This window comes from Festucalex cinctus, chromosome 3 (genome assembly GCF_051991245.1).
Source record: "Festucalex cinctus isolate MCC-2025b chromosome 3, RoL_Fcin_1.0, whole genome shotgun sequence".
Classification (NCBI taxonomy): Eukaryota; Metazoa; Chordata; class Actinopteri; order Syngnathiformes; family Syngnathidae; genus Festucalex; species Festucalex cinctus.
Genome location: NC_135413.1, coordinates 2,341,780 through 2,364,156, shown reverse-complemented (window position 1 = coordinate 2,364,156; position 22,377 = coordinate 2,341,780). Strand labels below are relative to the sequence as shown.

Genomic DNA, 22,377 nt, shown 5'->3' with positions numbered 1-22,377 from the left:
ATTTAGCGAGATCTCAAGAGCCCAGAGGAAAAACTAAAGAGAGGAAGGAGGGAAGGATCGATAAGGCAGAGTGAGATCAATAGAAGCCAGTACATCCAATCCATCAAAGTGAAGTCCAGCACCAACAAGACCCCTCCTGCGTGGTTACAAAACCAGAGTCTTATGCCAACCCCAGAAACCTCATACTTCTAATAAATTAAAATCTCAAGTGACCAGAGGAAAAACTAAAGAGAGGAAGGAGGGAAGGATAGATAAAGCAAAGTGAGAACCACAGACACCAGCACCAACTGATTCAAGGGGCTGTGGGAGGGAGAGGGTACTTCTGTTGAGTTTCAGTAGATGCTGGTGCGACGGATCTGGCATGCATAAGGACCACCACCAAAGAAAGAAGAAGGGGGAAAAAATCTTGACTTTTCGAACTACTATATGATGAGGGCCGGGCATCAAAATTTGTGTTTCGCACTGAAAAAGGATATGCTTAATAACTCCCCGGTACATGCTCAAAAAAATCCCAAACTTGACATGTATGTTTATAGTCAAGGCATGAAGCTATCTCTATGACAACATTCAGTTATATATGCAGCGCCACCTAGCCCTTGAGGCATGAAAAAAAAAATACCCCACTTACGGTATTTTTACAAAAATTGTAAACACGTTTCACAATGAAAAAGGATATGCTTGATAATTCCCCGGTACATGCTCCAAAAAATCTCAAACTTGACATATATGTTTATCGTCAAGGCCTGAAGTTATCTCTATGACAACATTCAGTTATAAATACAGCGCCACCTAGCCCTTGAGGCTTATATAAAAAAAAATAAAAAAATACCCCACATACGGTATTTTGTACAAAAAATGTAAACTCATTCTAAGTGTGATAACTAAGTCATTTATGAATATTCTTTTAGTTTCCACCACTCAAAATGTTCACTGGAATCAGACTTATCCAAACATATATATATTTTTATTTATTTTTGATAGCCTCTATGGACATTAAAAGCAATATCGTGAATGAAGGATATGCTTAATAACTCCACGGTACATGCTCCAAAAAAAATCCCACACTTGACATGTATGCTTATAATCAAGGCCTGAAGGTATCTCTATGACAACATTCAGTTATAAATACAGCGCCACCTAGCCCTTGAGGCTTATATAAAAAAAATTTAAAAAAAAAATACCCCACATACGGTATTTTGTACAAAAAATGTACACTCATTCTAAGTGTGATAACTAAGTCATTTATGAATATTCTTTTAGTTTCCACCACTCACATTGTTCACTGGCTTCACACCGATCCAAACGTATGTACGTTTCCATTTTGTTTTATTCATTTTTGATTGCCCCTTTGGACAATAAAAGTAACATTGTGCAATGAGTACAACGAGCGATGATGTGTATATACACTTTTACAAAAAAATACCAATCAGGGCAACTCATTGCCTAAAAATAAAAAAGGGCGCTGATTTTTGCAGGTCTTAACAATCACCAAAACCCGTTGAGCTTGACACACACACTGGCAAAAAAATATTCTACATGTAAACGTTTATTATGCCATTTTCAAAGAAATTTTGCTTCCAATATGCCAGTACCCCAACGTGCCAGTACCCCAACGTGCCAGTACCCCAACGTGCCAGGACCCCAACATGGCCCAGGCTGCGAGGGCCCTTTATAGCTGCTCGCAGCTCTAGTTATTCTTATTATTATTATTCTCCGCAAACAATCACATTTTTGAGACGCTCAACGTGAACGAAAACTCACCAAACTTTACACGCACATCAGGCCTGGCGAAAAATTTGATATTTTAAAGTCGCCATACATGATAACAGAAAAATGGCTCCATAGCGCCACCTACATAGGTCAAACGGATCCCTGTCCCGCTACGATTGTCCTATGGCGACGGAAATTGTGTGGCACCCGTAGCACATCCAGATGAAATAAAACCTCTTTATGTGTACCCTAAAATAGACAGGAAGTGAGGTATGAGTATTTAAATGTCCAATTTTTGCACATTTACAGGGGTCATACTTTTGCCCGCTTCTCCTACACGGTTAACCCGATTGACTTCAAACTTGGGATGTACCATCTCAACACCTGGGACAACATCATTGTAAAAAATCTAAAGTTTTTGATATACTATATGACGGCGGCGGCGCATCAAATTTAGAGTTTAAAAATTCTTACTTCACGAAGCATTGCCGGTTGTACGTTTAATCTAGAGCTACGAAAATTGGTACACATATGTAACATATGACCTACAAAAAACTATTTTTGAACCATATGCTAAACCTGACAGTACGTCCGCCATTTTGATTTACATTGGAACGTGTTGCCATTTTTTTGGCCATTTCATGGGGTCTTATTTTAACGAACTCCTCCGACAGTTTTTATACGATCATCTTCAAACTGTGTGATTCATCTTAAGATGTTGAAGATGAAAAGTTATTGAAAGCTTTGTATTTCGTCGCACGCTGTTGTCATGGCATGCACTGTTTGCAAAGGAAAAAAAATATCCTTAAAGAAGCATTCCCATTTGTACGAAGAAGCTAGAGCTACGAAAATTTGTAGACATATGTAACAGCCCAAGATGAACAAAAAAAGTCTCTTGGTGCCCTGTGCTAAACCCAACAGGAAGTCCCCCAGGGGCCGGGCATCACATTTTGAGCTAAAAAAACTCCTCTTTAACAAAGCATGCAGCTGTACGTTTCACCTAGACTTACCAAAATTTGAAGAGGTATGTAACAGCCCTGGAGGTACAAAAAACTCTTTTTGAACCATATGCTAAACCTAACAGGACGTCCTCCATTTTGATTTACTTTGGAATGTGTTGCCATTTTTTTTGGCCATTTCATAGGGGTCTTATTTTAATGAATTCCTCCTACAGAGTTTCTCTGATCATCTTCAAACTTGGTGTGATTCATCTTAAAGGTACACTCAGTATTATACAGTGGCATCTAGTGGTGAAACAATAAATCATTCGGAAAAAAAAAACAATTGTTTGTGTTAGTAGTATGTAAAAAGATATGTTGTATCGCATAAACGTACTTTTTTTTAAATATAACGGTTAGTCTAGAAATCGCAAATTATCTTACATGTCCGAGCCGCGGCTTCTAGTGTCCGCCATGTTTCGCCGCCATCTTTCTGCTACGGGTGCCGTCAAACACAAATTTCAGCGCTCCATTTCTTAACGCGTTTTTGGAACGCACTTCCGGTTTGTATGGCGACCGCATTTCCACGAAGAAGAAGAGTTTCCGGTCCCCGAAGAGAGCATTATCAAGCATCACACTTACTTTGGGAATTTATTTTATTTCAGCGCGACAAAACAAGAGTTTATATTGTAGCCGCATTTGCCAGATGGAGAGAAATGAGGAACAGACTAGGTTTGGGACGTGCCGGTGCCTTCGACTGCTTTCTACTTGACCGGTAAGTAAGAGTACATTTGTGTTTACGTTTTGAGAGCGAGAGAAAAAGTATACACTGTACTAATTAATACGATGTTCGTACCTTTGTTTTACGATCACTGTAGCTGTTGATTAGCAACTCCGCACCACTCGAACGATTTCGTTATGTAGCTACTTGCTTTGAAAAAAAAAAAGATTCCCGCTGGCACGTTATATTTAGAGTAAATGCGCAAGTTATTGTGTAATGTAATGTAACTGTGATTTCGGAGGTATATTTGCCCATAACTTCAATGGAGAATCTAAAGCATACTGTATTAGTGGAGGAGTTGAAAATTATTTTCGTTGTGGTTGGTGAAAATAGTGTTCTCGAAATTAATTTTCGGCAGGGAATAACTTTCTGGACTTAAATGCTGGCTGTACCGTAAGCACTGCTAGAGTCTGAACTCTCTCACTCAAGTGTGTACTGGTCCATTGTGTAATTGGGTGCACAAGAATTTACAGGCTGCCACGTTTTCCACGGAAATTCGACAAGCAAGCAGCCTTTGCATATTCTATGCAGTATGCAGTCAAGTTACTTTTATCTAGCTAATACAATGTTTTGGGCCCAAAAACTAAAGATCTTACCTCTATTTTGGGGGCTTTGTTGGAAAGTTGGTGACATATAGTAGTATCATCAATTATTCTATTTTATTTTATAATTGTGTTTTTGTTTGTGTCACACTAGATCAACAGCCAAACTTGAGGGGTTCCAGAACCATATTCTGATGTATACAAGCATTCATGCACCGTTTAAATACATCACCGACCTGCAAGAAAAAAAAATATCAAGGGGAGAGTCAGCAGCCAAATTGGAATGCCCCGAATGCGGACACTTGAATGGAGGACCCCAGAAGGCTTCGGTGTTGTACCACCAGTATCTCCACCTACCATATCTGAGCTGCAACAAACTGAAGTCAGCCGACGTCTTGGTATGTCATTTACATATGGACGGCATTGCACACTACATGAACTTTTTGTGTGAAGCAATACGGAATGGTCACATGTACAAGCACCACTTGTTTTACACAGGACCTGCTGACCAGGTGTCTGAAGCCATGGAGTGACTCCTCCCTCACTTTCCTCAGCAGCCAAATTGGAATGCCCCGAATGAGGACACTTGAATGGAGGACCCCAGAAGGCTTCGGTGTTGTACCACCAGTATCTCTACCTACCATATCTGAGCTGCAACAAACTGAAGTCAGCCGACGTCTTGGTATGTCATTTACATATGGACGGCATTGCACACCACATTAACTTTTTGTGTGAAGCAATACGGAATGGTCACATGTACAAGCACCACTTGTTTTACACAGGACCTGCTGACCAGGTGTCTGAAGCCATGGAGTGACTCCTCCCTCACTTTCCTCAGCAAGCCTTTGAAGAATATGATATCATCGTTGGTGGGAACATGCCCTCACTCCATAACATGTACTTGTGCAGTCAAGGAGCATGTCAAACTTAATAAAACCAGCAAACATTGAAGTGACTTCATTTTTACTGCAGTCTGTTCACACAATCAATGGACAAGCCTTCCTTGATTTTGCCCCAATAACATCATAGAGTAGGCGAAAAGTAGTGTTACAGATCATACTATGTGTTCGGGAGAGTTTGAGGAATGTTGCAATGTTAATGGGGGACAATGTCAGCACACACACACACACACACACACACACACACACAAAACATCATGGTATTGAGGTAATCAGATATTTTAGCTGTCTACAACACATACTTGCTCTGTAACACTACCTTTGGCCCAAACCTGTATGTCTATTTTCCATATTTTGAAATGCACAGCGTATTGGTAAATTTCTGGAACAACTGCAATTCATGTAGCTCATTATATTCTAACAGCATTTTTTTTATTTATTTTTTAGTTAATACGTTCATTTCATGTAGACTTTTATTTTACTTTATTTTATTTATTCATTTTCATGTACTGTACCTTACATTCATTGGCCAATGAAGAATTCCTTGTCATTGCAAGCATTTATAATAATTCTCCAGGCTTTTGATGTTTTACATTTCTGGTCATGTAAAATAGTGTTAGGTTAGGTGTCGAATGAACACTGCATGTTGACGCCAAAGGAAATAGTATTTTTTAGTTATTCAAAATGTACAAATTAACACACAACAACAATATACAAGTTATACAAACTACAGCAAGTGTCAGACATGGACTAATTATATGCCAGGTAAAAAACCTTTGTATTGTCCTCGAGGATCTGGGAAAGTGTCACTTATTTGCCACAAGTCACCAAGGTGCTGCAGTCTGGGATCCAGGTACAGGAAATCATGGTGGTGCTGATGTGGGATCCAGGTACAGGAAATCATGGTGGTGCTGATGTGTCAGCAATGTGTCAAAAAGTATTTCTTGGTGTCAGTCTATCAGCTGGACTTGGATATCTTCATGTTCCTCTATGGTCATTTCCTGTACGAGTCTCTGCAAGAAGGTAACAATTGTATGTCAGATGAGGTACCAAACAATGAACTGAAAGTCACTGAGCCAATGAAGTACATTATTATATGAGCAAGACTATTTGTGAAAGCCATGTAAATTCCTGCACATCGAAGTACAAGGAAGCTGTTGTATCTTCAATCAAAACTAATTAAGTTGCTTAGTGATATTTATTAGGTAAAATTGTTCAACATGGTGACAAATCGATATCTGAGTAAAGGGTTTCAAATGTTTTTGTAAGCAGCACTTTTCTGAGTGGTTAGTAGCAACAAGACACGGGGGGGTTTACGAGTCTGAGTTGCATCTGTGTAGTTCAGTTAACACCATTATTTTTGTACGATATACTAAACATATCAGCAAACGATGTAATCTAAATACCACATATTCCAAGCAAAGGTATGTTTTGAGCCATTCACATGCATGCTCGAATGGAATTATTTTTCCATGATGCCATAATTGTACGTTACGAGACACCGCGTTCACTTCCGCGTTCTCTTCCTCGTCTCCCTCGCCCTCTTTGAGATGGTCCACATGTCTATAAAACATATAACATAACTGTGTGTTCTCTGTTGCATAGTTTAGTTGCACTAACAAATATGAACATAGATAGCCATTATCATTAGCTGACGTACAGTATTTCCTAACAATGCCGACAAAAATATTAATTCTGAAATTAAATGACTAAATCACAAATATTAGGGATCTGTACAGTATGTCTAACAAATGCAATTCACTTACGTCATCACTCGAGGGATACCAGAAGTTGTTTGCGTTCTGTTCCGGTGAAATTGGTGGTAGGCTGTTGAAGTAGGGTCTCTCTGAGACGCCGTAGTTCGTGTGCTTAAAATCATTGCATTATCTTGTTTGACCGATAGATGGCGGTCGTGAGCTACACACTGGGGCTTTAAGATATTTAAGATGAAAAGTTATTGAAAGTTTTTTATTTCGTCACACGCTGTTGTCGTGGCATGCACTTTTTGCAAAGGAAAAAAATCCTTCTTAATGAAGCATTCCCAGTTGGACGAAGCAGCGAGAGCTACGAAAATTTGTACACCTATGTAACAGCCCACGATGTACAAAAAAAAAAGTCTCTTGGTGCCATGTGCTAAACCCAACAGGAAGTCCCCCAGGGGCCGGGCATCACATTTTGAGCTAAAAAAAACTCCTCTTTAACGAAGCATTCCCGGTTGTACGTTTCACCTATCGCTATGATTTATTTGCAGGCATACAAAAGAGCCCACGATGTACAAAAAAAGTCTCTTGGAACCATGTCCTAAACCAAACAGGAAGTCCGCCATTTTGATTTATGATGGGATTTGTTGCCATTTTTTGTGGCCTTTTTCAGGGGTCATATTTTAACGAACCCCTCCTTCAAAATTTATCCGACTGTCTTCAAACTTGGTGTGTTTCATCTTAAGATGTTTAAGCTGCAAAGTAATCGAAAGTTTTTTATTTTGTCACACGCTGTTGCCATAGCAATGCATTGTTTGCCAAGTGCTGCTTCTTTTTTTTTTTATTTATACATGTGTGAAAACTCATGAAACTTTGCAAACACATCAGACTTGTCATGAACATGAATTTTTAGAGATTTATTGTGCAATTTGCAATAAATAGCGCCCTCTAGACATTTTTATGAAGCATTTCCGATTGTATGATTATGCTAGACCTACAAAAAAGTATTATGCAGCCATTTGCCAAACCAAAGGGGAAGTCCGCTATTTTGATTTTATTTTGGGAATTATACATCATTTTTGCCCTTTTTCATTAAACTTTGCACAGACAAGGCATGGAAAAAACTAACATTTTTTTTTTTTTTTTTTTTTTTGAAGAGCTCAGAATTGTTCATTCGGTAGTCTTACCGATTCAACGTCTTGTCATCATTGCTCTTTTCTTTTTCTTTTTTTTTTTTTTTTTCTTTTTTTTTTTTTTTTGTGTGTGTATGTGTGCGTGCGTTTGCGTGCGTTTGCGTGCGTGCGTTTGCGTGCGTGCGTGCGTTTGCGTGTGTGCGTTTGCGTGCGTTTGCGTGCGTGCGTGTGCGTGCGTGCAAATACGTATAAATTTATACTCATTCATTCACCTAAAACCTTATAAATATCCCATTACCCTTCGCCTTAACCAGGTACTTCAGAATCTTGCCAGAGTCGTGAGATTTAAATGGTCAGGAGACCAGAGAAAAGGTCAGAAAAAAAAGAAATAAAGAGAAAAGAAAGGTAAATCAAAGTGACATCCAGCACCGACCAAACACTTCCTGCCTTCCCCATGATTACAAAATCAAAGTCTTACGCCAACCCCGGAAGCCTCTAAATTCCAGCAAATTTAGCGAGATCTCAAGAGCCCAGAGGAAAAACTAAAGAGAGGAAGGAGGGAAGGATCGATAAGGCAGAGTGAGATCAATAGAAGCCAGTACATCCAATCCATCAAAGTGAAGTCCAGCACCAACAAGACCCCTCCTGCGTGGTTGCAAAACCGGAGTCTTATGCCAACCCCAGAAACCTCATACTTCTAATAAATTAAGATCTCAAGTGACCAGAGGAAAAACTAAAGAGAGGAAGGAGGGAAGGATAGATAAAGCAAAGTGAGAACCACAGACACCAGCACCAACTGATTCAAGGGGCTGTGGGAGGGAGAGGGTACTTCTGTTGAGTTTCAGTAGATGCTGGTGCGACGGATCTGGCATGCATAAGGACCACCACCAAAGAAAGAAGCCGTCAACCGCGGTCCAGCAAAGCGAGCACCCCCCCCCCCCCCCCCCCCCCCCCCCCCCGGAACCCCCAGGCCGCGGCAGCACCAAGGCCACCCCCAAGCCACCCGAGCGGACACCGGTCGGCGAGCCGACCCAGACACCCGGAACACCCCCGCCCCAGCCCCGGCCCACACCCCCGAGCCCAAGGCCGCAGAACGAGGCCCAGCGGGCCCCCACAGCGCCCCACCGGTCCCCAGCCCCCATCCCCCCACGACCCCCCCGCACCCCACCCAAACCCGCCATCCACCACGACCCAGGCCCCACCACCCCCGACCCCCAAACCCCCGAACACACCCCGACCCCCAGCACCCAACCCCCCACCCACCCATACCTCCACCCCCCCCCCAAACAAGCCGCCCCCCCCCGACGGCCGCCACCCCCCCCCGCGAACCCGGCCCCCCGCGAGAACCCCCCACCCCCCCCCCGGAAACCGGCACCGGGCAGCAGCGCAGAGAGGGAAGATGTGCCCACCCCACCTCCAGCCGCGCGAGATTTGCACAGCGGCGGGAGGGGGGAAGCAGAGGAGGAAGCACCAGGGGAGAAGGCGGGACACCAGAACACCGAGCCCGGTGGGGAGAGGCCCCGGTCGTCACGCCAGAGTACAAGTGACACCTAACCCTGTTACTGAGTCCGCCAGCTCGCCGACTGGCGAGCTCTACCCTTACACCGTGAATGTGGCCCCACCCAGTGTATATACAAGTGTGTGCGTGTGGTGCATTAAAATTGGGAGCAGGTGAGTCGGAGCAGAGGGAAAAAATTTCCCCTACTCCGACACACCCGTATCCCCCCCCAAAAAATGAATATGTATATGTGTGGTGCATTAAAAAAGGGAATGGAGGGACAAAGTGGTGGGGCAGGGACACAAATGGGGGGGACCACAGCGCTGCCAGGCACTGCAGTCCATCCCCTCTGATGGCTCCCCGCCCCAACTCACCCCTCCCCTTGGACGTGAGGTGCATTAAAATTGGAGGGGAGTTGAAGGGTGAAGACGGTGTTTCCACCCTTCCCCACCCCACCAAGAAATGTGTTGTGTGCCCTATGTGTATATTTACAAAGTGTATAGTGCAAGCTAGTGAAGTGAGTAAGAGGAGCGACCAGCGGGGCCTCACCCAACCCGGCGGGTGTAGGTGGCACGCCCGCCCCCCAGCACCCCCACCCCCCGCCGCCCCCCACCTCATCCACCCGGCACCACAATGGGCGGACAGCCAGCGCAGCAGGGCTACCGGACAGCCCACCGGCCACCGGAGCCCGCCCGGGGCGCCAGGAGTTATACCGGAGTGGGGCAGGCCCCAAACCCTCGCCCGGCCCCCGGAGCCCGACGCCCGGGCCGGGGAGGGAGCCCCAGGCCCAGGGAGAGGGAGGGGGAGGGGCCGCAGGGCAGACAGGGAAGGGGGGGGGGGGGGGGCGGGGGAAGCGGGGAGAAGACGACAAGAAGGCGAAAGGGCGGCTGCAGGGCAGGAGGCGGGGGGGGAGAGGAGGAGGGAGGGCGACAAGGGAAAAGGGACCGGGAGGCAGAGGAGGATGGGCGGGAGGAGGCGAGGAGGGAGAGGCGACGGGGGGGAGGAAGGGGGAGGGGAGAGGGAACCACGGGGCACACCGGAGGCCCACCCACCCCGAACCGCGCCGCCGGGCACGGAGCAGCGGACCGCGCCGGGACGGCACCGCCCCGGGCACCAGGGGAAGCACCCCAACACCGCACCCCACGGGGGGCCCAGGGAGCGGCCAAGACGCAACCGCCACCGAGCAGACAACGGGGGGGGGGGGGGGGGGGGCAGAACCACCCCCGCCCGACCACAGGGGACGGCGTCAAGAAAATTGACTAATTAGCATGCAGTAACACCAGGTGTTGATGCTTAGTGCCCACTAGAAATAGATCTTAAGGAGTTATTGAGTATAGTGTCGTATAGTGTGGTATGCTCGAGCCCACTAGCAGCAACTAGGTTCCTGACTATATAAAAATAAAAACAATCAGATACAAAATACCAAATACAGGAGCAGCGAAAACAGAAGTTGTAACGATGTGGTGGCTCTCGTTAACAGGCAGAATCTTGGCAGGATTAAGTTGCCAAATTGAGATTAAAATATTCTATGTACATAGACCATATTTGTTTAAATCTTGATACTTGATTTTTATTTAAGGCAGAGATTTTTTCCATTGAGATATAATTTATTAGTAAGTTTAACCAGTGGTCGATATTTAGAGATTGTTTATTTTTCCAATTGACAAGGATTATTTTTTTAGCAATAGTAAGGGCTATAAATATAGATTGAGATTGTTTACATGGTAGCTCAGTTATTGTTAAGTCACCTAGTAAACACAGTCTTGGAGATAAAGGAAGCCTACAGTTTAATATATCAGCGAGCTTTTCCAAGATTTTAGTCCAGAAATGCAGCACTGGAGTACATGACCATAAAGCATGAAGATAAGTATCGGCAGTGTTTTGTGAGCACTGGAGACAAATGTCGGAGTCAGAGAGTCCCATTTTTTTCATCATATATTGTGTAATATATGTTCTATGAAGTATCTTATATTGGATAAGTTGCAAATTTGTCTGTTTGGTCATTTTAAATACATTTTCACAGATTTGGGTCCAAAAGTCTGGTTCCGGAACTATAGACAAGTCTTTTTCCCATTTTAAAGTCGGTAAATACGTTTTATTTGTGTATAAAAATAACTTATATATTTTTGATATTTTCTTTATTGTTGTTGGAGAAAGCTTTATAATATCTTTAGCTAAGACAGGCAGTTGGAGCGTATCCTGAAGTGTTGGGATTTGTTTCTTAACCATATTTTTAACTTGCAGATAATGTAAGAAATTTCCCTTTTTTATTTCATATTTCTGGACCAAGTTTGTATACGATATAAACTTATTATCTGAGAAAAGATGATGAAGGTGTGTAATTCCTTTCTGCTCCCATAGGCTTAAATGGAACGACTGATTATTAAGTTGAAAGTCGGGGTTATGCCAAATGGGAGAGAGCCCACAGGGCGCCAATTGGGAGTTTGTAATTTCTAATGCCTTCCACCAGGCAGTCAGGGTGGCGGCTATCATTGGGTTTTTAAAACAATTATGTCGTCTTATTGATTTTGTAATAAAGAGTAAATCTGACAGTCTAAGATTATTACAATCCTTCTGCTCCAATTCCAACCAACAGTTAGTATCTCTGTTGGGTTGTGTCCATAGCACAAGTTATTGTAGTTGATTAGCTAGATAATAGTACATAAAGTTTGGTGCCTCTAAACCTCCTTTAGATTTACTTTCCTGAAGAGTAGATAGACTAATTTTGGCTTTTTTTTTATTCCAATAGAATTTTATGATAGCAGAGTCCAGCGATTGGAACCAGTTAGACGTAGGTTTAAATGGAATCATTGAAAATAAATAATTAATCTTTGGTAAAACTTTCATTTTTATAGTAGCTATCCGTCCTATTAAAGAGATCGGAAGATTATTCCAGCGCTCCAGGTCACTACGGATACTATCCAATAATGGTGAAAAATTTAAAGAAGTTAATTCAGTTAACTTAGGTGAAATTTTAACACCTAAGTATTTTAAATTACCTGTAGGAAAGGAGTAGTGTGGATCCTGACTTGTAGGATTCCATGAATTTTCTGTAATAGGTAATAATGTTGATTTTGTCCAGTTAATAGAGTAATCTGATAAGTGAGAGAATTTAGTTATTAATTTAAATGCTTCCCCTAGCGAGATAGCAGGTTCTTCTAAATAGAGTAATATATCATCGGCATATAGATTAATTTTATGTTCTATTGTCCCGGAGTGGATTCCTTGGATCCGTCTATCCTGACGTATAGCTAATGCAAGCGGCTCAATAAATATAGCAAATAATAAAGGAGAAATTGGGCACCCTTGTCTTGTTCCCCTTTGTAAAGTAAAACTCTGTGATGTAATCCCATTAGTAGTAACTGTAGCTTTAGGAGAATCATATAATATTGAGACCCATTGAATGAATGACTCCCCGAAGCCGAATTTATTTAAGACAGCAAAGAGGAAGGACCAGTTAACTTTATCGAATGCTTTTTCTGCATCCAGCGAAATAACAACTGCCTTTTTATCATACCGCTGTGACATACTAATCAAGTTAAAGAGTCTCCTAATATTATTAGTAGAATGACGACCTTTAATAAAACCTGTTTGATCACTATGAATAATTGTCGAGATTACCGTCTCTAATCGAGATGCCAAGGCCTTAGCGATAATTTTAATATCGGTATTAATTAGTGATATCGGTCGGTAACTTGACGGGAGGGTAGGGTCTTTTTCTGGCTTTAATAAAAGTTTAATTGCTGCTATATTCATATCTTGACGTATATCACCTTTACTTTTAATTTCAGTTACTACTCTTAGAAATAATGGAGCAAACATTAACCAGAAATGTTTAAAAAATATAGCCGGAAAGCCGTCTGGACCAGGTGCTCTGCCATTAGGCATACTGTCTAAAGCACGATACAACTCATCTATAGTAAGCGGGGTATCGAGAATATCTTTATGTTCAATAGATAACTGAGGTATATTTAAGCTGTTTAGGAATTCCTCAATATATTCAGGGTTAGGTCTATTAATTTCTGTGTATAGATTTCGATAATAGTTATAAAAAATATGGTTAATTTCTTCTGGTGATTGTGTGCATTCACCATTTATATCTTTAATAGCCGTTATAAGAGATTTTTCCCGATTCCGTTGAAGTTGATTTGCCAGGAATTTACCTGATTTATTATTATGTTCAAAATTATTATATCTCAACTGTTGTATTATAAACTCTGTCTTTTTAGATAACATGTTATCTAACTGTATTTTTATATTCTGTAATTCTATCCATATTTGATTATTTGGGTTTAATACATATTCATCCGTTAGTTGTTTAATTTTATCTTCCAGGTATTTTTCTAATTTTTGATCCTGTTTCTTTTTATAAGTTGAATATGATATAATTTTCCCTCTAATTACCGCTTTCCCTGCTTCCCAGAGAAGAGATGGAGATATATTTGGAGAGTCATTTATTTCCAAAAAATCTGCCCACTCCCTTCTAATAATTTTATCAAACTCTACGTCTTTCAGTAATGAGATGTTAAAACGCCATATCGGGGGAGGTTTAAAGGTAGAGTCAATTTGTAGAGTGAGGGAGACTGGTGCATGATCACTTATAATTATAGAATGTATTTTTATAGCAGTTTTATCAACAATAGAATTATTTGTAAGGAAAAAATCAATTCTTGAGAATGATCGGTGCACAGCAGAGAAGAAAGTAAATTCCTTCTTAGTTGGGTTTTGAAGTCTCCAGCCATCGCTGAGGCCAAAATCCTCCATATATTCATCTATTACTTTAGCGGATCGTAATCGCCTTGTATATATCGTATTATTAGAACGATCTATTAACGGGTTCAAGACCGTGTTAAAATCACCTCCAATAATAATAGTAGAATTTGTTGCTAAATCGAGTAACCGAGAGAAAAATTCATGGAAAAAATCAGGGTCATCATTATTTGGGGCATATAAATTACCAATTGTATATACTTTATTAAATATAGTTACCTGGATAATAATATATCGGCCCTCTAAATCTGTTACTATATTATTTAGAGTAAAGAATAAATTCTTATGTATAAGTATAGAGACACCTCTTTGTCTACTATTATAGGAGGCAGAGTAAACTTGACTAAAATTTTTATCTATAAATAATTTTTCTTCTGATTTTTGTAAGTGGGTTTCTTGTAGGAGACAAATATCTGCCTTAAATTTTGAAAACTAACATTTTAAATGGTCCTTGTTCCATGTAACAGTACCCCAACGTGCCAGTACACTGACGTGCAAGTAACCCAACGTTGTGCTCAATAGCGCCCTCTATGCATTTTTAAGGAGCATTTCCAATTGTATGATTCAAGCGATACACAACTAAAGATGACTTGACCTAGATTTGTGAACTGGGAGGCATACCTATTAGCTTCGCATTTTTGAGACACTAAACGTGAACGTAAACTCACCAAATTTTACACACACATCAGGCCTGGCGAAAAATTTGATATTTTAAAGTCCCCATAGATGATAACAGAAAAATGGCTCTGGAGCGCCCCCTACATAGGTTAAACGGATCCCTGTCCCGCTATGATTGTCCTACGACTATGAAAATTGTGTGGCACCTGTAGCACATCCAGATGAACAAAAACCTCTTTGATATGTGTACCCTAAAATAGACAGGAAGTGAGATATGAGTATTTAAATGTCCAACTTTGGCCCATTTTTGCACATTTACAGGGGTCATACTTTTGCCCGCTTCTCCTACACGGTTAACCCGATTGACTTCAAACTTGGGATGTACCATCTCAACACCTGGGACAACATCATTGTAAAAAATCTAAAGTTTTTGATATACTATATGACGGCGGCGGCGCATCAAATTTAGAGTTTAAAAATTCTTACTTCACGAAGCATTGCCGGTTGTACGTTTAATCTAGAGCTACGAAAATTGGTACACATATGTAACAGGCTATGACCTACAAAAAACTCTTTTTGAACCATATGCTAAACCTCACAGGACGTCCCATTTTGATTTACTTTGGAACGTGTTGCCATTTTTTTGGCCATTTCATTGGGGTCTTATTTTAACGAACTCCTCCGACAGTGTTTATACGATCATCTTCAAACTTGGTGTGATTCATCTTAAGATGTTGAAGATGAAAAGTTATTGAAAGCTTTGTATTTCGTCGCACGCTGTTGTCATGGCATGCACTGTTTGCAAAGGAAAAAAAATATCCTTAAAGAAGCATTCCCATTTGTATGAAGAAGCTAGAGCTACGAAAATTTGTAGACATATGTAACAGCCCAAGATGTACAAAAAAAAAAAGTCTCTTGGTGCCCTGTGCTAAACCCAACAGGAAGTCCCCCAGGGGCCGGGCATCACATTTTGAGCTAAAAAACTCCTCTTTAACAAAGCATGCAGCTGTACGTTTCACCTAGACTTACCAAAATTTGAAGAGGTATGTAACAGCCCTGGAGGTACAAAAAAACTCTTTTTGAACCATATGCTAAACCTAACAGGACGTCCGCCATTTTGATTTACTTTGGAATGTGTTGCCATTTTTTTTGGCCATTTCATAGGGGTCTTATTTTAATGAATTCCTCCTACAGAGTTTCTCTGATCATCTTCACACTTGGTGTGATTCATCTTAAGATATTTAAGATGAAAAGTTATTGAAAGTTTTTTATTTCGTCACACGCTGTTGTCGTGGCATGCACTTTTTGCAAAGGAAAAAAATCCTTCTTAATGAAGCATTCCCAGTTGGACGAAGCAGCGAGAGCTACGAAAATTTGTACACATATTTAACAGCCCACGATGTACAAAAAAAGTCTCTTGGTGCCATGTGCTAAACCCAACAGGAAGTCCCCCAGGGGCCGGGCATCACATTTTGAGCTAAAAAACTCCTCTTTAACGAAGCATTCCCGGTTGTACGTTTCACCTAGCGCTATGATAATTTGCAGGCATACAAAAGAGCCCACGATGTACAAAAAAAAGTTTCTTGGAACCATGTGCTAAACCAAACAGGAAGTCCGCCATTTTGATTTATGATGGGATTTGTTGCCATTTTTTGTGGCCTTTTTCAGGGGTCATATTTTAACGAACCCCTCCTACAAAATTTATCCGACTGTCTTCAAACTTGGTGTGTTTCATCTTAAGATGTTTAAGATGCAAAGTAATCGAAAGTTTTGTATTTTGTAACACGCTGTTGCCATAGCAATGCATTGTTTGTCAAGTGCTGCTTCTTTTTTTTTTTATTTATACATGTGTGAAAACTCATGAAACTTTGCAAACACATAAGACTTGTCATGAACATGAATTTTTAGAGATTTCTTGTGCAATTTGCAATAAATAGCGCCCTCTAGACATTTTTATGAAGCATTTCCGATTGTATGATTATGCTAGACCTACAAAAAAGTATTATGTAGCCATTTGCCAAACCAAAGAGGAAGTCCGCCATTTTGATTTACGTCGGCTTTTGTAGCCATTTTTTGTGGCCTTTCTTAGGGGTCATTTTCACGAACTCCTCGTACAAAATTCATCCGACCGTCTTCAAACTTGGTGTGTTTCATCTTAAGATGTTTAAGATGCAAAGTTATCGAAAGTTTTTTATTTTGTCACATGCTGTTGCAATAGCGATGCATTGTATGCCAAGTAAAGTGCTGCTTTTTTTTTTTGTACTATACATGTGTGAAAACTCATGAAACTTTGTACACACATCAGACTTGTCATGAACATGAATTTTTAGAGATTTCTTGTACACTTTGCAATTAATAGCGCCCTCTAGACATTTTTATGGAGCATTTCCGATTGGATGATTCAAGCGCGAAATACCAAAACATGACTTGACTTGACCTAGATTTGTGAAAACTAAGAGGCATACCTATTAGTCTAAGACCTACAAAAAGTATTCTGTAGCCGTATGCTAAACCTAAAAGGAAGTCCGCCACTTTGAATTTATTTTGGGAATTGCACACCATATTTTGCGTTTTGATTAAACTTTGCACACACAAGGCTTGTCAAAAACATTTTAGATGGTCCTTGTCCTATTTGACAGTACCCCAACGTGCCAGTACCCCGACGTGCAAGTACCCCAACGTGGCCCGGGTTGTGAGGGCCCTTTATAGCTGCTCGCAGCTCTAGTTATTATTATTATTCTCCGCAAACAATCGCATTTTTGAGACACTAAACGTGAACGTAAACTCACCAAACTTTACACGCACATCAGGCCTGGAGAAAAATTTGATATTTTAAAGTCGCCATACATGATAACAGAAAAATGGCTCTGTAGCGCCACCTACATAGGTTTAACGGATCCCTGTCCCGCTACGATTGTCCTATGGCTCCGAAAATTGTGTGGCACCTGTAGCACATCCAGATGAACAAAAACCTCTTTGATAGGTGTACCCTAAAATAGACAGGAAGTGAGGTATGATCATTTGAATGTCCAATTTTGGCCCATTTTTGCACATTTACAGGGGTCATACTTTTGCCCACTTCTCCTACACGGTTAACCCGATTGACTTCAAACTTGGGATGTAGCATCTCAACACCTGGGACAACACCATGGTAAAAAATCTAAAGTTTTTGACATACTATATGACGGCGGCGGGGCATCAAATTTAGAGTTTCAAATTTCTTACTTAACGAAGCATTGCCGGTTGTAAGTTTAATCTAGAGCTACGAAAATTGGTACACATATGTAACAGACTGACCTACAAAAAAAACCTGTTGGTGCCATATGCTAAACCTAACAGAAAGTCCGCCAGAGGCGAGGCATCAAATTTTGTGTTTCAAAATTCTTACTTAATGAAGCATTCCCGACTGTACATTTCACCGAGAGTTACCAAAATTTGAAGACATATGTAAAAGCCCTCAAGGTACAAAAAACTCTTCTTGAACCATGTGCTAAACCTAACAGGAAGTCCGCCATTTTGATTTACTTTGGAACGTGTTGCCATTTTTTTGGCCATTTCATAGGGGTCATATTTTAACGAACTCCTCCTACAGAGTTTATCTGATCATCTTCGAAGTTGGTGTGTTTCATCTTAAGATGTTGAAGATGTAAAGTTATTGAAAGCTTTTTATTTCGTCGCACGCTGTTGCCGTGGCATGCACAGTTTGCAAAGGAAAAAAAATATCCTTAAAGAAGCATTCCCATTTGTACGAAGAAGCGAGAGCTACGAAAATTTGTAGACATATGTAACAGCCCAAGATGTACCAAAAAAAGTCTCTTGGTGCCCTGTGCTAAACCCAACAGGAAGTCCCCCAGGGGCCGGGCATCATATTTTGAGCTAAAAAAAAAAACTCCTCTTTAACAAAGCATGCAGCTGTACGTTTCACCTAGACTTACCAAAATTTGAAGAGGTATGTAACAGCCCTGGAGGTACAAAAAACTCTTTTTGAACCATATGCTAAACCTAACAGGACGTCCGCCATTTTGATTTACTTTGGAATGTGTTGCCATTTTTTTGGCCATTTTATAGGGGTCTTATTTTAATGAATTCCTCCTACAGAGTTTCTCTGATCATCTTCAAACTTGGTGTGATTCATCTTAAGATATTTAAGATGAAAAGTTATTGAAAGTTTTTTATTTCGTCACACGCTGTTGTCGTGGCATGCACTTTTTGCAAAGGAAAAAAATCCTTCTTAATGAAGCATTCCCAGTTGGACGAAGCAGCGAGAGCTATGAAAATTTGTACACCTATGTAACAGCCCACGATGTACAAAAAAAAAGTCTCTTGGTGCCATGTGCTAAACCCAACAGGAGGTCCCACAGGGGCCGGGCATCACATTTTGAGCTAAAAAACTCCTCTTAAACGAAGCATTCCCGGTTGTACGTTTCACCTAGCGCTATGATAATTTGCAGGCATACGTACAAAAGAGCCCACGATGTACAAAAATTTTTTCTTGGAACCATGTGCTAAACCAAACAGGAAGTCCGCCATTTTGATTTATGATGGGATTTGTTGCCATTTTTTGTGGCCTTTTTCAGGGGTCATATTTTAACGAACCCCTCCTACAAAATTTATCCGACTGTCTTCAAACTTGGTGTGTTTCATCTTAAGATGTTTAAGATGCAAAGTAATCGAAAGTTTTTTATTTTGTAACACGCTGTTGCCATAGCAATGCATTGTTTGTCAAGTGCTGCTTTTTTTTTTTTTTTTTTATACATGTGTGAAAACTCATGAAACTTTGCAAACACATAAGACTTGTCATGAACATGAATTTTTAGAGATTTCTTGTGCAATTTGCAATAAATAGCGCCCTCTAGAAATTTTTATGAAGCATTTCCGATTGTATGATTATGCTAGACCTACAAAAAAGTATTATGTAGCCATTTGCCAAACCAAAGAGGAAGTCCGCCATTTTGATTTACGTCGGCTTTTGTAGCCATTTTTTGTGGCCTTTCTTAGGGGTCATTTTCACGAACTCCTCGTACAAAATTCATCCGACCGTCTTCAAACTTGGTGTGTTTCATCTTAAGATGTTTAAGATGCAAAGTTATCGAAAGTTTTTTATTTTGTCACATGCTGTTGCCATAGCGATGCATTGTATGCCAAGTAAAGTGCTGCTTTTTTTTTTTGTACTATACATGTGTGAAAACTCATGAAACTTTGCACACACATCAGACTTGTCATGAACATGAATTTTTAGAGATTTCTTGTGCAATTTGCAATAAATAGCGCCCTCTAGACATTTTTATGGAGCATTTCCGATTGGATGATTCAAGCGCAAAATACCTAAAGATGACTTGACTTGACCTAGATTTCTGAAAACTAAGAGGCATACCTATTAGTCTAAGACCTACAAAAAGTATTCTGTAGCCGTATGCTAAACCTAAAAGGAAGTCCGCCACTTTGAATTTACTTTGGAATGTGTTGCCATTTTTTGGCCATTTTATAGGGGTCTTATTTTAATGAATTCCTCCTACAGAGTTTCTCTGATCATCTTCAAACTTGGTGTGATTCATCTTAAGATATTTAAGATGAAAAGTTATTGAAAGTTTTTTATTTCGTCACACGCTGTTGTCGTGGCATGCACTTTTTGCAAAGGAAAAAAATCCTTCTTAATGAAGCATTCCCAGTTGGACGAAGCAGCGAGAGCTATGAAAATTTGTACACCTATGTAACAGCCCACGATGTACAAAAAAAAGTCTCTTGGTGCCATGTGCTAAACCCAACAGGAGGTCCCACGGGGGCCGGGCATCACATTTTGAGCTAAAAAACTCCTCTTAAACGAAGCATTCCCGGTTGTACGTTTCACCTAGCGCTATGATAATTTGCAGGCATACGTACAAAAGAGCCCACGATGTACAAAAATTTTTTCTTGGAACCATGTGCTAAACCAAACAGGAAGTCCGCCATTTTGATTTATGATGGGATTTGTTGCCATTTTTTGTGGCCTTTTTCAGGGGTCATATTTTAACGAACCCCTCCTACAAAATTTATCCGACTGTCTTCAAACTTGGTGTGTTTCATCTTAAGATGTTTAAGATGCAAAGTAATCGAAAGTTTTTTATTTTGTAACACGCTGTTGCCATAGCAATGCATTGTTTGTCAAGTGCTGCTTTTTTTTTTATTATTTATACATGTGTGAAAACTCATGAAACTTTGCAAACCCATAAGACTTGTCATGAACATGAATTTTTAGAGATTTCTTGTGCAATTTGCAATAAATAGCGCCCTCTAGAAATTTTTATGAAGCATTTCCGATTGTATGATTATGCTAGACCTACAAAAAAGTATTATGTAGCCATTTGCCAAACCAAAGAGGAAGTCCGCCATTTTGATTTACGTCGGCTTTTGTAGCCATTTTTTGTGGCCTTTCTTAGGGGTCAATTTCACGAACTCCTCGTACAAAATTCATCCGACCGTCTTCAAACTTGGTGTGTTTCATCTTAAGATGTTTAAGATGCAAAGTTATCGAAAGTTTTTTATTTTGTCACATGCTGTTGCCATAGCGATGCATTGTATGCCAAGTAAAGTGCTGCTTTTTTTTTTTGTACTATACATGTGTGAAAACTCATGAAACTTTGCACACACATCAGACTTGTCATGAACATGAATTTTTAGAGATTTCTTGTGCAATTTGCAATAAATAGCGCCCTCTAGACATTTTTATGGAGCATTTCCGATTGGATGATTCAAGCGCGAAATACCTAAAGATGACTTGACTTGACCTAGATTTCTGAAAACTAAGAGGCATACCTATTAGTCTAAGACCTACAAAAAGTATTCTGGAGCCGTATGCTAAACCTAAAAGGAAGTCCGCCACTTTGAATTTATTTTGGGAATTGCACACCATATTTTGCGTTTTGATTAAACTTTGCACACACAAGGCTTGTCAAAAACATTTTAGATGGTCCTTGTCCTATTTGACAGTACCCCAACGTGCCAGTACCCCAACGTACAAGTACCCCAACGTGGCCCGGGATGCAAGGGCCCTTTATAGCTGCTCGCAGCTCTAGTTATTATTATTATTCTCCGCAAACAATCGCATTGTTGAGATACTAAACGTGAACGTAAACTCACCAAACTTTACATGCACATCAGGCCTGGAGAAAAATTTGATATTTTAAAGTCGCCATACATGATAACAGAAAAATGGCTCTGTAGCGCCACCTACATAGGTTTAACGGATCCCTGTCCCGCTACGATTGTCCTATGGCTCCGAAAATTGTGTGGCACCTGTAGCACATCCAGATGAACAAAAACCTCTTTGATAGGTGTACCCTAAAATAGACAGGAAGTGAGGTATGATCATTTGAATGTCCAATTTTGGCCCATTTTTGCACATTTACAGGGGTCATACTTTTGCCCACTTCTCCTACACGGTTAACCCGATTGACTTCAAACTTGGGATGTAGCATCTCAACACCTGGGACAACACCATGGTAAAAAATCTAAAGTTTTTGACATACTATATGACGGCGGCGGGGCATCAAATTTAGAGTTTCAAATTTCTTACTTAACGAAGCAGTTTGCAAAGGAAAAAAAATCCTTTTTAATGAAGCATTCCCAGTTGTAAGAAGCAGCGAGAGCTACGAAAAATTGGAGGCATATGTAACAGCCCACGATGTACAAAAAAAGTCTCTTTGTGCCATGTGCTAAACCCAACAGGAAGTCCTCCAGGGGCCGGGCATCACATTTTGAGCTAAAAAACTCCTCTTTAACGAAGCATTCCCGGTTGTACGTTTCACCTAG

At 40.7% G+C, this 22,377-nt stretch overlaps 2 protein-coding genes across 3 annotated transcripts in view; one reads left to right on the top strand and one right to left on the bottom strand.

Annotated features, from left to right (window-relative positions):
* tmem231 (transmembrane protein 231) overlaps positions 1-22,377 on the bottom strand; it is a 190,929-nt gene that overhangs the window by 103,673 nt on the left and 64,879 nt on the right. The gene's annotated exons all lie outside the window — the stretch shown is intronic.
* LOC144015448 (uncharacterized) lies at positions 2,910-4,926 on the top strand. The gene is made up of 4 exons (XM_077515473.1): positions 2,910-3,423; positions 4,126-4,369; positions 4,470-4,653; positions 4,754-4,926. Exons 1-4 carry the CDS (start codon positions 3,218-3,220, stop codon positions 4,786-4,788), a joined length of 669 nt encoding a protein of 222 aa, XP_077371599.1. The 5' UTR covers positions 2,910-3,217; the 3' UTR covers positions 4,789-4,926.